Source organism: Sesamum indicum, linkage group LG1, assembly GCF_026168435.1.
Source record: "Sesamum indicum cultivar Baizhima isolate 11 linkage group LG1, ASM2616843v1, whole genome shotgun sequence".
Taxonomy (NCBI): Eukaryota; Viridiplantae; Streptophyta; class Magnoliopsida; order Lamiales; family Pedaliaceae; genus Sesamum; species Sesamum indicum.
The window spans coordinates 13,662,940-13,677,785 of NC_142657.1; the positions used below are offsets into that span (position 1 = coordinate 13,662,940).

Genomic DNA, 14,846 nt, shown 5'->3' on the forward strand with positions numbered 1-14,846 from the left:
ATTTATGGGGCATTAACTTTTGTTTTAACCAAAAAACTAATACATCAATGGTGAGTGACCAATTTTTATTGCTTAGCAAAAAAGGGTAAATAATATCCTTAATTAAATTGTATTGAAATGGTAGATTTTAGTTTCCTAAATTGCATGTTTCATGCCTTGGATTATTATTATTATTTTTTAATAATTTATGGGGTCCATAAAAGGAAAAAACTGAAAATGAAATTAAATAGAAGAAGGATCTTGAATGAAACGATTAAGCCAATTAAAGTAAAATAATATTAGGAGACATGAATATGACAAGAATCTAAAAGCAACAGGACTCTGATAGTCTTATCAAGCTTTATTTTTATTTTCTTCACTGCCTCGTCCTTCACTGGTGGTACCTGCCTTTTCTTCCCACCATTACCACCCCATGTGACGGCCCCCTCCCTCCCGGCTATATATATATACACACATGAAATATGTTTGTCTATATTTCACTAATCAGATGAGATCTTTGTTAATCAGTGTCTCACTAAGATTTTGAGACTCCTGTAAATCCAACCCTCTAGAACAAGGAAAAAGAGAAAAATAACGTGTCAGAAAGAAATTGCAAAACTGGCCCTTTAATTCATTTCTTGCAAGGAAGAAATAGAAGTAGATGCGTGATATGGTTTTTGATCAGGAGGGGAGTTTCCTAGTTCTGCACTGGCTTTATATGAAATTACGGCAGTGAGATTTGCTGCTCGGAGAAGATGGAAAAGAGGGCTCTTTTATGTTTTGCTGTTACTTTTCTTTCTCTCTCCATTTTCTTGAACTCGAGTTTTGTTCTTTGCGGCCCCAGAGATCCTTTCAAGTCCATCTTAGGTTGGTTTTGATTGATCCCTTTGCGTATTCTTGTGAATTCAGTATCGTGGTGCTGTTTTTGGGGATTTTTGCAGCTGCCAATTGATGCTTTATTTTAATTCTTATTCTTGGACTTGTTGATTTTTCATTTAAAGTAGGAGTTTGTTGAAACTATGGTCTCTATTCCCACTTTTCGGTTACTGTTTTTCCGTCAATTGATGTTCTTTTTTTTCTTTTAAAGTTACTAATCTCTCACATTGTATGCTCCATTTAGTTTGTTATTGTTAACAAAACTGAGGTTCTTGAAATGGGATACAGTATTTGTGTTCTGATGATTAGTGTTCTGCACAAGGTGTCGCTCCATCATGGAACGGAATGCTTAGAATACTGTAGACAGGGGAGTGGAGATTTTGTTTAGTAATTTGACTTATGATTCATATATCACAAATGATCTTGCTTCTGGAATTTGGAATTTTGATTTCGCAGACTGTTTTCTTCATTGTTTGGAGCATCTTGGACCTTTGTTGTCTTTCGTGAATGCAGCTTTTGTACGTGTTAATTCCTTTTCATTTGTTAAGATCCAACTGTTGAATGTATGTAGGAGAGGAAAATATGGGGTCATGGAAGGATGAAATACTGAGTTCTAGTGGAGAAGCTCCAGGGCCTGCCATTGATGTGAGCACACTTGTATTGGCAGCTAACAGGACAAAGAGGCCTGACATTCTTTCTGGGTTCCACGAGTACAGAGGTGGATGGGATATTGCCAATAAGCATTACTGGGCTGTAAGCTCTTATGCTCTATTCTTTTTGCTTCACCTTGGCATTGCTTTGTCTTTTTTAGAGTAATTGTTGAGAGTTATCTCGGAAATGCATTGATCTTTGACTGGTTGATGATGGTATGCTTATGCTGAGAATTCCATGACATATGTGTTAAATTGTTCTTGGTTTCATGTATACAATATTGTGAATTTATATGTCATTTGTTTCCATGCTTCTCTAGGATGTGTTTCATCTCTGAATTTGTCAAAGTTGTAAAATGTTGTGATGTTCTTCCCTATACGTCTCGCAGACTCTTGCTTGTCACATGTTTCTCAGTAGATTATGTAAAGAAGGCTTCACAGACTACCATAGAGATGGAATGCTTGTTAAGATTGGACTGTTGGTTCTGTGTAATTTGGCAAAAATTCTTGAGATACTCTTACTGGAAATTTGTCAAGCTTAGAAAAGAAATAATGATAACTGTGCTAGATGATGGCAAGAGTTTGCAAGAACTTACTGTGAAATAGTTTGTATATTTCAGCTGTGGGTAAAGGAAATTTGTTCTGAACCATGCTTCAAGTACTTTCTGGACGCTCTGTTAATTTCTCTTTTGTGAGCAATGATGAAGTTATAAATTTACTATTTTGTCATTGACCACTGTATCTACAGTCTGTTGGATTCACAGGTGCTGCCGCTTTTATTCTTGCTATTTTATGGTTTATTTCTTTTGGTTTGGCTCTTGCGGTGCATTATTGCTGTGGATGTAAAATAAACATCAATAGCAACGGATCAAGCTGGTCCCTGAGGATATGTCTTTTACTTCTTATTGTCTTCACCAGCGCTGCAGCGTAATAATCTAAACTCATACCTTTGGTTATTGAATGTCTGTGTAGTTTCATGCATCTATCCCACCTGATTGCTCGCTGGATCTATCTGTCGCCAGGATTGGATGCATTTTGCTTTCTGTAGGACAAGTTGAATTTCATGGAGAAACATTGGATACTCTTAATTACGTTGTAAATCAGTCAGAGTACACTGTGCAGACGCTGAGAAATGTCACGGAATATTTGTCACTGGCAAAAACTGTCAGTGTGGCCCAGATTTTCCTTCCATCAGATGTCGAGGATGATATTGACCGATTAAACATCGACTTAAACACTGCAGCAGATACATTGGAGGAGACGACTGATGACAACTCAAGCAAAATACGTAAAGTCTTCAATGCAGTGTAAGGTTTTATGCCATAATTCTGCTTTCTCTATTATCTTTTTAATTCATCTGTTAGTACTGATAGCTATTTACTTATTGCAGGAGATCAGCACTGATCACTATTGCAGCAGTGATGCTTCTCATATCTATTTTGGGTCTCGGTATGTATTGGTAAAACATCTTTTTTTGCAATAACTGGCTTCTTGCTTTTCATTTTTAGCTGACTTGCATGAACTTCTTCATCGCAGTGCTGTCTATCTCTGGCCATCAACATGCGATACACATGTTAGTATGTTTGTTCATTTCACTACTCAGTTGCTACAGGGTCTGTATTTCAATTTTCTCACTGAACATATTCGTGCAGATTCATCATTAGTGGATGGCTTCTCGTTGCAGTTACTTTCATCCTCTGTGGAGTTTTTGTAATTCTGGACAAGTAAGATGCCTAGTTTTGCCTTAAACAGGTTTTAACCTTTGTGTTTTAGCCTAATTGGTTCGAAGAACTTATAGTTGGATGGTTTTTTTTATGCAAGTCATTGTTATGACAAACAGGAAAATTATGGATAATTCTGGATTTTGTCCATAAGAATCCTCTACCTCCATTTCCCAAATTTTCATTAGCTCTAATTTGAATATGAATATGGGCTTAAGATCACTCTTTTATGTTTCAGTGCAATTTCCGACACCTGCATGGCCATGGGCGAGTGGGTGGAAAATCCTCATGCGGAAACTGCCTTGAGCAATATCCTGCCGTGTGTTGACCAGAGAACAACGAATCAAACGCTGTTCAAGAGTAAACAAGTGATCAACGATATTGCAAATATGGTGAATGGATTTGTGGGCTCTGTCGCAAATTCAAACCCGCCTCCCCAGGCTTCTTCAAGTTATTATAACCAATCAGGTCCGCTGATACCTGCACTCTGCTATCCATATGATTCCCAGCTGCAAGATCGTACATGTTCAGCCCAAGAACTTTCCATGGAAAATGCTTCGCTGGTAATCGCCTTTGTTGATAGTATTTCCACGGAACTAAATTTATTATCAATAATTGCATTCACAAATGAACTTATCTTTGCGTTACAGGTTTGGCAGAACTATACTTGCACGGTATCAGCAAATGGGCTTTGCAGCAGCGTTGGGAGGTTGACTCCCAACATGTACACAGAATTGGTAGCTGCAGTAAATGTCAGCTACGCACTCGAACACTATGCCCCACCGCTTCTAAATCTCCAAAACTGTAATTTCGTGCGTGATACGTTCCGGAACATCACCTCAAGCTATTGTCCCCCACTAGAGCACTATCTTCGGCTAGTAAACGCAGGATTAGCCCTCATCTCAGTTGGAGTCATGCTCAGTCTTGCTCTCTGGATACTGTACGCAAACCGCCCCCAAAGGGAGGAGGTGTTTGCTAAGCTTTCTTCACGACTAAGAGGCAGCTGCAGCGGCAAGAGAAGTGACAACAACATCACATCAGCAAGTACAACTCCTGGGCATGGAGCTTAGACCTAGATATATACTAAATTCATGAAATATATTTCTTTTCTTGCTGGCCGAACTTGAAATGGGGCGAAGCGCCATTTCAGGTTGTTGCGTGCCGCCGGGCATTCCGATGCCTCGTTTTTTCAGCTGTATGTGCATAGTAGATAGCTGCTGCTGTTGCAAATTTTGTGGAAGAAAGTAGTTAGTAATTACCATATGCAGAAGTAATACTTGAATCAAGTTTGCCTAATTCTTTAAGTGGATTTCTGCATTTTATATGAAGTGCACTAAATTGCATATGCTAAATTATTGTAACAATCATCTACCCCTAGAAACTAAAAAATACATAGGATCAATCGCTAGTCTTGGCCAATCCATTTTGGCCATATTTACTTTTTTGCACTAGTTATTCCCCCTTGGGATTAATTTTGGATTTGTCAGAGGATAGTGTTGGATGGGATGGAGTGCTCATATGTTTACTTCACCGGATAAGAGTGGCAATATATTCTTACATTTCTGTTTACGTGTATGGATTAAATTGACCATTTTCTAGTCTATTACCATTTTGCCCCTTCATTTTGAGCAATTACAGAACGTAGCTCCCCTCCCCCCCTTCGTCATTTTCATCTACTTTTTGCTTTTTCTGCAAACATTGTACATAATTTTTTAAAAAAGACAACCAAATAAAACATATTCTTCTTATTGTTGGATGAATATTTTTATTAATAAGATTTTATATTTTAATAACTTGAAATTATTTTAATACAATATTAAATTATTTATTATTCTAATACAAAAATGATGCGAAATGACTAATTAGTAAAATTTTAGAAATTAACATTTTCTTTTCAATATATTTTCCTCGTGCCAAACAAACAAGTATATGGATTTTACTCTCCTTTTAATCATACTAAATAATTTGAAAAAAAATATTATTATTTTCCCTCCTCCCTTCACTTCCCTTTTCCACTAGTCCAACGAACCCTTAATAAAATACTAGGAAACGATTAAATTTAGTGATTAATGATCTTGAGCATGAAGTATGAGATTTTCAAATAAACATCAACATAAAATTTTAGATGGTAGCATATGTACCTCCCTCGGCTACTTTAGAAAGAGATCCATCAACCTGCTTCCTAAATATAAACGCTAATGAACATCATAAGCTATTGGTTCCCAACAAGGAAAATTCATCATTATATTCCAACACGAATAAAAAGAGCGCCCTACAGTGTTCAAACAAAATAATATAAGGCAAGGCACAAAAGGATAAACTAAAATAATTTCACTGAAGAAGTACAATCTGATTGCTGCTCATAAAAACAAGCACCCAAATACTACCAACAATTCTGTTCAGTAGATCATGGTGTTGGAAGTTTCAAAACACGAGAATCATTTCTTTAACCATAAGATGGCATCATCAGATATCCATTGGAGCGACGCCTTGGTTGGTAGGGGGTCCCTGATCTGCAGAAGCTGGACCTGGTTCAGCAGCAGTGGCTTGGTCTAGAGCAGCGGATTCATTAGCTGGGGGCTCTTCACCAACTACCACCAACCAGCAGGCCAACATAATATGGTCATTTCCATGACCGCTGTGTGCATACCTGCAATGCGATAATGAAAAACCAGATACTAAGTAATAAATTCAAGCAACACTCAAGTAAAGTTTTTGCAATCGACGCATGGAAGAAAGCTCAGGAGAAAATAAAAGAAATCCCAGTCAATTGATCATGGAGAAAAGAAGAAAGACAAAGAAATTGAAGGTAATTGGACCAGAAAGATGGTTTCTCAAACTCTGCTTCATCATTTGAGCGGAGGCGTCTCTTTATCAGCAATTGATGTGAATCTTTGACTGCTGAATATAAATTAGAAGTTCTATGTACATGGTGCTCCAACGACATGATATCGACAATGCAGTCGTCTAATATTCAATAATATTTTAGCATACCAAACGGCATATCTGCATATTATCAATATATTACTAGCTTACACACGAACTTAATGAATTCCCCCATGAAACTTTTGAACTCCACAGGGATTTGGAGAGAGGCCCATCGTCTTTTGCATCACTGGTTTATCCCTGTTTGTAGAAAATGGAACTAATTCTACAAACATCACACATAAGATGGGAAATTTGGTCTACCTTTGGACCATCTACTGAAAGAATCTCAAGAATTAAGCTCAACAGTGGCTAAATCACATTTCCATGAAAGCAGGATTTTTTTTAGTTGTACACTCCCATTCCAAACCCAACCCCTCAATTCAAACAAATTTAGTTGTACAATTCCCCTCGCTGGTATATGGAGTACAAAATTAATTGAATTCAACATAATGAACATTAACAAAAGTTTGCCCAAGGTTTTTTTCAGATCCATCGATGAAATTCTCATACTACTACTACTCAATCAAAACCCAAACTCTCAATTACATGATTCTCCGCATCTTTACACAAGAAACCCCCAAAAGAATACCATCAATGAAAAATGAAGCAGTTCTCGTCAAAGCATTAATTAAGTTACTGATATACATTAATCCGTTTCTTTTCTTGTGATCCTTTCACAAATTTCTACACTACTGATCCCCTAATCTTAAAGCCCAACTCTCAATTAGACAATGTTCCACAAAATAAACCACCAAAAAAGTATGAGAAACGAGATATGAAACACTTAAGAATGCCACTCGCCAAGCAATATGCACACAAGTGATACATTGCACATTTCAAACAACCACTTAAGAATTCTAACATGCATGGAGATCAACAAATTCCAGAATATGGTCTATTTCAGTTTAATCATATTTCTTTTATGATCAGAAGTATATCCAGGCTTAGAACCATAATGGGAGCATTGCATTAGAAAAGTTAAACAGCTAATTAATCTTATTATAATCAATGCACTAAATGTACTCTTCATGTCCTACTGAGAAGATGAGCCACTTAACAGAGGATGTTTGGCCGAGCTGATAATGTGATTTATTTATTTTAACAACTGCATGTACAATACTTCGGCATTCGACTAAGATGGACCAGAAATTTGCCATTAATGAAACTTAATTAGTGCAGCAAATAATCACATGTGTCACAAAGTAACCACATAAAGATATGTGCATAACATTGACAAAATGGCCAACATATGAGTAACACCATCAACCTGGGAAAGGAAAAGAACTCATTGAAAATAAAGTTTACTAAACTCTTACCTCTTCAAATTTAGAGAAAATTAGAGATAATGTTTCAAGAATCTTAGACAAGAACAGAAATAACCTTTAGACCTCTAAAAGTTGTACCATTTCTTCCTTTGTGTAATCAAGATAAATACCTCTTTAAATATAAGAAGTCAAGAATTAAATAACCATACAAAAGGTTCTCGAATTGTTGTGTACAAGAAACCCATATATGCATCTTTAACACAGAATCATGAAATTAGCACTATTTAGACAAGAATTTGGTTAACCCTTACACCACTAAAAGTTTTGAGGGTTTTTACCGGCGGAATTTTTGTTTCTTGTATTTCTCTATGTTGTGTCCTCTGCCGCTGCTTCTCACAGAAAGCAACAGTCGGGCATCCTGCGCGCAGTCCACTGTCCCTCCTTCATCGAAGCCGCAGAAACCCTTCAGATTCAACCATACGGAGTCACAAACCCAAACCCTTTCTGATAATAAAACAACTTAACAATCACCTTCTTCTCATCACCCTCCACCATTGCAAAACCCCCTCCAAAGCGTCAATCACTCGGAGCAAAAACCCCAAATTACAAGACCCTCTCTGCTGATCTTTCCTCTCTCTAGCGGTGGTTTTGAGGGTTTTTCACTCCTCTGGTGGGTTGGTGGTGGAGGAGGAAGGATGTTAACCCAGAATTTGAGGTTTTATTTTCATGAAGGGATGCTCATCATTGAATGAGCGCTTGGTTGTTCTGCTGCCAGCAGCTGCATATGCCCTTTGTGTTGGTTCTGCAGCTCTCATAAATGAAACTCTACGACTTTCACGATTACTCCATGTTTGAACATCTGAGACATTAAGGTTTAACAAAGAAATTAAACTAAACCTGAGCCTTGTCGTCCATCGGCCGTCAGTCCGGCGATCTACAAAGCTTTAGTGGGAAACGAAAAAGTGTAAAGAGAATTAAAGTCGTGAACGAGAGCATTTTAAATTGAGGATAAAAATGTAAAATGAGTAAGCATGAGAAGTCGGATAACTGGACGGGATTCGGATCCCAGCCCCCAAACCCGGATTCAGAAAAGGGGTTTTCTCCAACCCAGTACCGGGCTTTGCCCTTTCAACCCGGGCTACGCAAGTCGAAAGTAAACGATGAGCACTCTCCGATTAATGCGGATATTCCGTATATTTCAGGTTAGTAAACATGGCCTATAGTGGTACTAGTCCGCCAAACATCTGTGTGTTGAGAGAGGTACATTAACATTGAATTGCACTACTCACATTAATTTAAAAGGCTAATAATATAAGTCGGGTGGAAAGATAAATTTAATCCTGCCCATCTTAATAAATTTAAATAGATAATTTATATAAATTATGGGTCCCGTATTGCGGTCTGATAAATTTGGGCATCAATATTATTATTGGTTACTAATTAAAACCAAAATAAATTTTCGTGTATTAAGATGCAAACTTTTTTTTATGTATTTTCTATGCATTGGAGCAGCATTATATAAAACAACTAATGGATACAATATTTATTGCTGAAATTATGGTATTTTCACTTAGTTGAACAACCGCCGCCGCCGCCGCCGCCGCCACTGCCTAGTTTGTGTCACTAGATTCTTGAAAATTAATAAGAATCCATAAATAGAAGATAATATCCATTTTTTACATCATGTGTACTTTCCTAAACAGTGCAGAGTACAACAAATGCCAACACAATCTCAAAAAATTCTAACTGAAATTGAATTTGATGGAATTAAAATTAATTCCATAATAAATATAATATATTTATTATTTAATATATAATTAAAAAAAATCAATAATATAACAAATCATAATTAATTTAATTTGAAAAAACCTGAAATTAGCTTTCATCTTTGGTACCAAACTTTGAACTCAGAAGGCGTCGTGAGCAGCCTTTAGGCCTCTGCCTAGAGTCTAGACTGCCTTCACCGGCGCTCCTCTCTCAAACTCAAAGCATCTATAATATACTTACTTGCACATTCTTGTATCTATCTACATCAACCATAAGTTCCATGTCTTGTGCAGCCATTGTCAGTTTGTTAATGCTAACGTCGTTTTTCCCTAGCAATGAAGCGTCGGCGTCTGGGATTTCAGTTTCAGCTCCGTTTGCCGTTGGATCTCGTTCGCTTCTACGATCAATCGCCGACGCTACAGTTGATAAACCAGATTATGCGGTGGAATTAAACGCCACGAATTTTGATTCTGTGTTTAAGGAGACTTCCGCTGCTTATGCCATTGTTGAATTCTTTGCTCACTGGTCAGTTACTCCTTTTCTTTGGTACTTTTTCGTCTATTTTTCTTTGGCTTTGCTGGTTTGATAAATTGACCTTTTTTTTTGGTTGTTTATATGGGTGGAACATTTCAATTAATGAATGAAGTGTGGTGAGAGAAATAAAAATGTAACGATATTGTTATTGTCTTTTATGGTCCAGTTGGTCAAGAAAATGTTTGTACTTGGTGCTTTTCTCTGGATTTCTCTTTATGCATATTTGTTGACTAGATAATAAGCCAGTAAAATCTCGTGCTTTAGTGCAGAAGAATTTCTGCGCAAAACAGGGTAACATTGTATGCTTTATCCCTCCATACCAATCTTTCACAGGACCTCGTTCCCACTTGTCGTATCTTTCCGTATGACACTGTTTTTGGATGTTGAATTGTTCATTTGTTATAGTTACTGAGCCTCACAAAATGTGATTGAGGAGAATTGGACGATTATGACAAGCGATCATTTTGGTATGGTCAAAGGGGTGACAGTGCACATCTCATATTTCTTTTGGAGTATTCCCAGGTGGTTTCCTAGATTTTTAGTGGATATCTTCTCGGTTTCTTAGTTTAGTATTGCAACCAAATATTTACACCTCCATAAAGTTGCTAAAGTGGCATAATCAGGAGACAAACTAAAGAGACTCAAATGAAAATGCAATTCTCATTAGTAAAGGCTAAATTGACGGATCCGGCAGGTCGGGCGAAAAATTTTTTTGTTCACAAAAGAAATAAAATAAAAAAGAGGCTAAATTGACGGAAAGAGAAGAAAAAGGAACTTTCTTCCCTTAACTAGAAAATACATTTTGGATCCAATAAGTTTAAGCTTGTACTTGCTTACAATATCGTGCTCACCACTGTTCCTTTTGTAGGTGCCCTGCTTGCAGAAATTACAAGGTATTTCGGGTTTGAAACTTTTGTTATTTGCAATCACTTGCCTGGCTATGGTTCTCACGATAAGTTTACAATTTGGGCAGCCACAATATGAGAAGATTGCAAGGATTTTTAATGGAGCAGATGCCGTCCATCCAGGGATCATAATAGTGACTAGGGTAGATTGTGCCTTCAAGGTGGGAATGCTATCCCTCACAAACAATCTGCAGCTTCACAAATTTTCTGTGGTGTTATAATGATTTTTAGTGCAAGTCACTCAGATTTTTAACCAATGATATTTGTTTCTTAGTTTCTTTTGTACCCTGTTGAGACAAATTCTACTCACGAAGATTTTATAGCCCAAAAAGTAGTTGCAACTGAAATGGCACTGCAGAGACAGCAAAACTGCTGAATAACATAATGAAGACCTCTTCCTTTCTTGTTTTTTGCAAATTCTTTACATATTTTCTGTTTGTTAGTTTTGTGATGTTAAGTTTACATTTTCATTTTTGTTTGAGTGGGCCTGAAAACCTCTTGTATATGGCTGTTTACTCTTCAAGTATGAGCATGCTGTTTACTTAAAAGTCATGCAATGCAAGCAAAAAGAAGTGCTCATTTATATCGCTTCATCTTGTGTTTAATTTTAGTACTTTGTGTTTTCTAAACAGCCCTCGTCAAGTTATAGCTTCTTGAGTGTTTCTCCAATTTTCCTTGTTTGGCAGCACAGATAAATACTAATCTATGTGATAAGTTCTCTGTTGGGCACTATCCTATGCTTTTATGGGGTCCACCTTCTAAGTTTGTGTCTGGTAGTTGGGACCCAGAGCAAGAAAAGAGTGAAATACGCTCTATCGATGATGGCCGGACAGCAGAACTCTTGCTAAATTGGATTAATAAGCAACTAAGCAGGTAGGAAAACATTTCTTGGTATTGGCTAGTATCATTTGTTTAGTAGAAGCGTTCGATGCTTTTCATCTGTATACTCATATTAGAAGTTACGAATAATTAGGTGCATGATGTTCACAGAATGCACATAGGTAGTAGTCCATAGGATTTTGTTTTTTCTTCTCTCTACTAAGATTTCACATGTGCTTCTATAAGTCTGATGATAGCTCATAGCTATATATTTGCACCTCATAATGGGTTTAATTTCATCTCTCATTTCATATGTCTATTTTTATTTATATTTACAGCTCCTATCGCTTAGATGATGAGAAGTATGTGAATGATCAACTTCAGAAAAATGCTTCAGATTTTGGACAGGTGCTTGTGAGACCATATTCTGAATGTTTGACTAAATTGATAAAATTTAACCTCTTATTTGTATTCCTTTCTGACTTATTGATGTGTTTCTCGAGAAAGATTGCACATGCAATATATGATATTGAGGAGGCAACGTTTAATGCTTTTGAAATCATTTTAGACCACAAGGTGAACATTTGTGTTTTACTTCAGTTTTGGCTTTTAGTTCTATCAATTTTCTTAACTTATGAGTTTGCTTATTCACTAAATAATCATGATTAGATGATCAAATCAGATACTCGAGCCTCACTTGTAAAATTCTTTCAACTTTTGGCCGTTCATCACCCATCGAGAAGGTCAACAATATGTCCTTTCTTTCTCTATGTCAGTTGCTAATATGCTTCACTCTTCTTAATTTGGATTTGGATACTGTTCTTTAGATGCCGGAAGGGAACTGCAGAGATACTTGTTGATTTTAATGATTTTTCAGTCAACAAGAAGGCAACAGCAAGTATTGGCGAGAAGGGAGAATTCAGGAATTATCAGATTTGTGGAAACAATGTTCCTCATGGACACTGGGTACGTAACCAAACCAAAATATCTGGCCTAATATAAAGGCATTTGGAAAAAGGCCTAAGGGCAGGAGAACCTGACATGCTATCAGATACTTATACATTCAGCAACTACAAAATGCATGTTAGCTCATTAGTTGAATGCAGCTGCTTTCCGAATTAAAGAAAATTTGATTAGACATTCATTTAGAATTTATGCACCTTTGGTCTTGTATGGGACCTTTTGCCTGTTCTAGTTCTGTGCAGAATGTTTACTGCACACTTTTAGGTGAATCCTTGTAACAATGTTTTTGTAATCTTATCACTACTGATATTTGCAATCTGGCAATGAATTCTCTTTCTAGATCTTTTGTCGCGGAAGCAAAAGTGAGACCAGAGGTTTTAGGTAAGCGCATTCAGATTTATTCCTCAAGTAAACTTGTTTTCGAATTTTATCGGGAAACACTTAATGAGTTTTTAGCATACGTGGAAAAACAGGCTTGGAAGTAAATGTGGGCATAGTTTGGTTGCTGAAGCTGCACATCCATGGATATTTGAGATTCCCTGCCCCTACTAAACTAGACAGCGTTTTAGATTTTCTTGTTGACTTGTTAATACTGGTGGTTGATTCATTGTAGCTGACAAACAAGAGCTCAAAGAGTTTTATACATCCATCTGCTGGATGTTCTCGACCAAAGTGCTTTAGGTCGGGAGATGATAGGTTTACTAGTTCTGTGGGTAGCATCTGGGATGTGAAAGAGATGAACAAGTGGCTTCTAACTAAAAACTGGTTTCCATACTGCTGTTGACTTCGTTTTTGTAGTTGAGAAAACCTTCTCAAGCTCTGAATTTGGTTCAGGAATATATTTAGTATAACCTGTAGAATCTAATGTAATTGTTCTGCAACTGGCTGTCTAGCTCCTAGAAACATCTTGTAATTGTGCTACATCAGTCAAAATCTCAAAACACCTTTGCCTCACTGCATGTCACGGCATGTATTCTGCTAGATGTGTCCAGGAATAATGGTAATTCTTGGCTAGGTCCCCATACCCTTAAAGCAACCCTCTTTTGAACAAAGATGAAAGTAGGTCATAAACCTTCAAATTGTGCAGTCCTAACTGATGCATCTGTTTCTTTCGCAGTTGTGGTTTGTGGCTTTTGTTGCATGCACTTTCTGTAAGAGTTGATGATGGAGAAAGCCAAATGGCATTTACCACTATTTGTGATTTTGTTCACAATTTCTTTATCTGTGAAGAGTGTCGGCTACATTTTTACAGCATGTGTTCAAGGCAAGTTTATTCAGGCTTACCTTACAATATCTTTAAAATATGTCATTCAACAATAAGTATTGGAAATGCAGTGTTTCCAGCCCATTCAAGAAAGCTCGTGATTTTGTGCTTTGGTTGTGGGATGCACACAACAAAGTTAACAAGAGACTTATGAAAGAGGAGCCATCTCTGGGAACTGCTGATCCTGAATTCCCAAAGATCATGTGGCCTCCAAAACAGCTCTGTCCTTCATGCTATCTAAGTGGTAGTGAAAAAAATGATGGTTATAGTCTGATTGACTGGGATCAAGATGAGGTCTACAGGTTCTTGATTGGCTATTATGGGAAATCACTCGTGACCCAATTCAAGGATAAAGAACTTCTAGTGGAAAGACAGGCTGATCGCATGGTAGCTGAGGATTTGCTGGCTTCAAGACATGCAGCTGTGGTTCCAGTGGGTGCTGCAGTTGGGATTGCTGTTGGAAGCTGTGCATTTGGAGCACTCGCCTGCTACTGGCGTCAACGGCAAAAGGACCGGAAGTATAAATACCATCTACACTCTTTAAAGAATATATGACTATATACAGAATACAGGCACTCTAGTGAACAGATGAATCTTAAAAAGGAGAGGAAAAATGAATACAAGTGCGATGAAAACAAAATTGAGGTGCTATGGATGCTTGACTGTAGGGAGTTTGACGTCCTCATATTCTCTCACTCAGAAGTTTTAGGTTGAGGCGAAGCTGTAATGGACATAGTTAACAGAATCTATGCACTAACAATGAACAGAGTTTCTACACAAGTGATTCAGGCCTTTTACCAGAATGAGATGGAAGCCTCTTATAAGATGATTCTACATCTATCATCTCAGGCATCTCTTTCTATTAGAGTGTACAGATTTTACATGTGAATTGTGTAACTACGAAGAAAAACTGTCGGTTCTGTAATCTGTTTTGGGATATGGTGTTCTGCATGAATGATGGTAAACTTGTGACTTGACGGCATTTTAGCTAAAGAAACTTTGCTCAAACCTGAAAGATGAGCCCTGAGATTAAGTATGATGCAAAACATAATGATTGTGAAGAAAAAGATTGTGGTAAAGAGAAGAAAGCTTTTAGATGGGGACTGCGAACTACAAAAGCAAACTACTGCTTTCCCGAACTTTCCCAACATTTTTTTCCCTTCAACTTTAATTTT

General features: G+C 37.2%; 3 protein-coding genes across 6 annotated transcripts; 2 read left to right on the forward strand and 1 right to left on the reverse strand.

The window, feature by feature from the left end:
- Positions 1 to 355: 355 nt before the first annotated feature.
- LOC105160192 (uncharacterized) lies at positions 356 to 4,548 on the forward strand. 2 transcript variants are annotated; one of them, XM_011077463.3, is made up of 9 exons: positions 358 to 846; positions 1,427 to 1,608; positions 2,254 to 2,432; positions 2,528 to 2,812; positions 2,896 to 2,954; positions 3,042 to 3,078; positions 3,158 to 3,229; positions 3,465 to 3,789; positions 3,877 to 4,548. In XM_011077463.3, exons 1-9 carry the CDS (start codon positions 735 to 737, stop codon positions 4,294 to 4,296), a joined length of 1,671 nt encoding a protein of 556 aa, XP_011075765.1. In that variant the 5' UTR covers positions 358 to 734; the 3' UTR covers positions 4,297 to 4,548. The 2 variants fall into 2 exon arrangements, with proteins under 2 accessions (XP_011075773.1, XP_011075765.1); XM_011077471.3 differs by lacking the exon at positions 2,254 to 2,432 and having other exon boundaries at positions 356 to 846; positions 2,478 to 2,812.
- An 893-nt stretch (positions 4,549 to 5,441) lies between these two features.
- Positions 5,442 to 8,639, reverse strand: LOC105161990 (uncharacterized). The gene is made up of 3 exons (XM_011079891.3): positions 7,951 to 8,639; positions 7,758 to 7,882; positions 5,442 to 5,876 (listed from the first exon to the last, which is right to left on the reverse strand). The coding sequence occupies exons 1-3, from the start codon at positions 7,972 to 7,974 to the stop codon at positions 5,693 to 5,695; spliced, it is 333 nt and encodes a 110-aa protein (XP_011078193.2). The 5' UTR covers positions 7,975 to 8,639; the 3' UTR covers positions 5,442 to 5,692.
- Positions 8,640 to 9,275: 636 nt separating this feature from the next.
- Positions 9,276 to 14,645, forward strand: LOC105160207 (sulfhydryl oxidase 2). 3 transcript variants are annotated; one of them, XM_011077483.3, is made up of 11 exons: positions 9,277 to 9,711; positions 10,589 to 10,613; positions 10,694 to 10,786; positions 11,317 to 11,498; positions 11,783 to 11,852; positions 11,952 to 12,020; positions 12,114 to 12,187; positions 12,272 to 12,410; positions 12,748 to 12,788; positions 13,525 to 13,671; positions 13,743 to 14,645. In XM_011077483.3, exons 1-11 carry the CDS (start codon positions 9,467 to 9,469, stop codon positions 14,224 to 14,226), a joined length of 1,569 nt encoding a protein of 522 aa, XP_011075785.1. In that variant the 5' UTR covers positions 9,277 to 9,466; the 3' UTR covers positions 14,227 to 14,645. The 3 variants fall into 3 exon arrangements, with proteins under 3 accessions (XP_088736461.1, XP_011075785.1, XP_088736469.1); XM_088880335.1 differs by having other exon boundaries at positions 9,276 to 9,711; positions 11,783 to 12,020; XM_088880343.1 differs by lacking the exons at positions 11,783 to 11,852; positions 11,952 to 12,020; positions 12,114 to 12,187.
- The last annotated feature ends 201 nt before the right edge of the window (positions 14,646 to 14,846 follow it).

Coding starts and splice junctions, on each gene's coding strand:
- LOC105161990 (XM_011079891.3), bottom strand. CDS start 7,974: ATGGTGGAGGGTGATGAGAAGAAG. Junction 7,883..7,950: donor TGGAGGGTGATGAGAAGAAG/GTGATTGTTAAG, acceptor TTGAATCTGAAG/GGTTTCTGCGGCTTCGATGA. Junction 5,877..7,757: donor AAGAAACAAAAATTCCGCCG/GTAAAAACCCTC, acceptor ATCGCATTGCAG/GTATGCACACAGCGGTCATG.
- LOC105160192 (XM_011077463.3), top strand. CDS start 735: ATGGAAAAGAGGGCTCTTTTATGTTTTGCTGTTACTTTTCTTTCTCTC. Junction 2,955..3,041: donor CATATCTATTTTGGGTCTCG/GTATGTATTGGT, acceptor TCTTCATCGCAG/TGCTGTCTATCTCTGGCCAT. Junction 3,790..3,876: donor CCATGGAAAATGCTTCGCTG/GTAATCGCCTTT, acceptor TTTGCGTTACAG/GTTTGGCAGAACTATACTTG.
- LOC105160207 (XM_088880335.1), top strand. CDS start 9,467: ATGTCTTGTGCAGCCATTGTCAGTTTGTTAATGCTAACGTCGTTTTTC. Junction 10,787..11,316: donor GGGTAGATTGTGCCTTCAAG/GTGGGAATGCTA, acceptor TTGGCAGCACAG/ATAAATACTAATCTATGTGA. Junction 12,188..12,271: donor GTTCATCACCCATCGAGAAG/GTCAACAATATG, acceptor ACTGTTCTTTAG/ATGCCGGAAGGGAACTGCAG.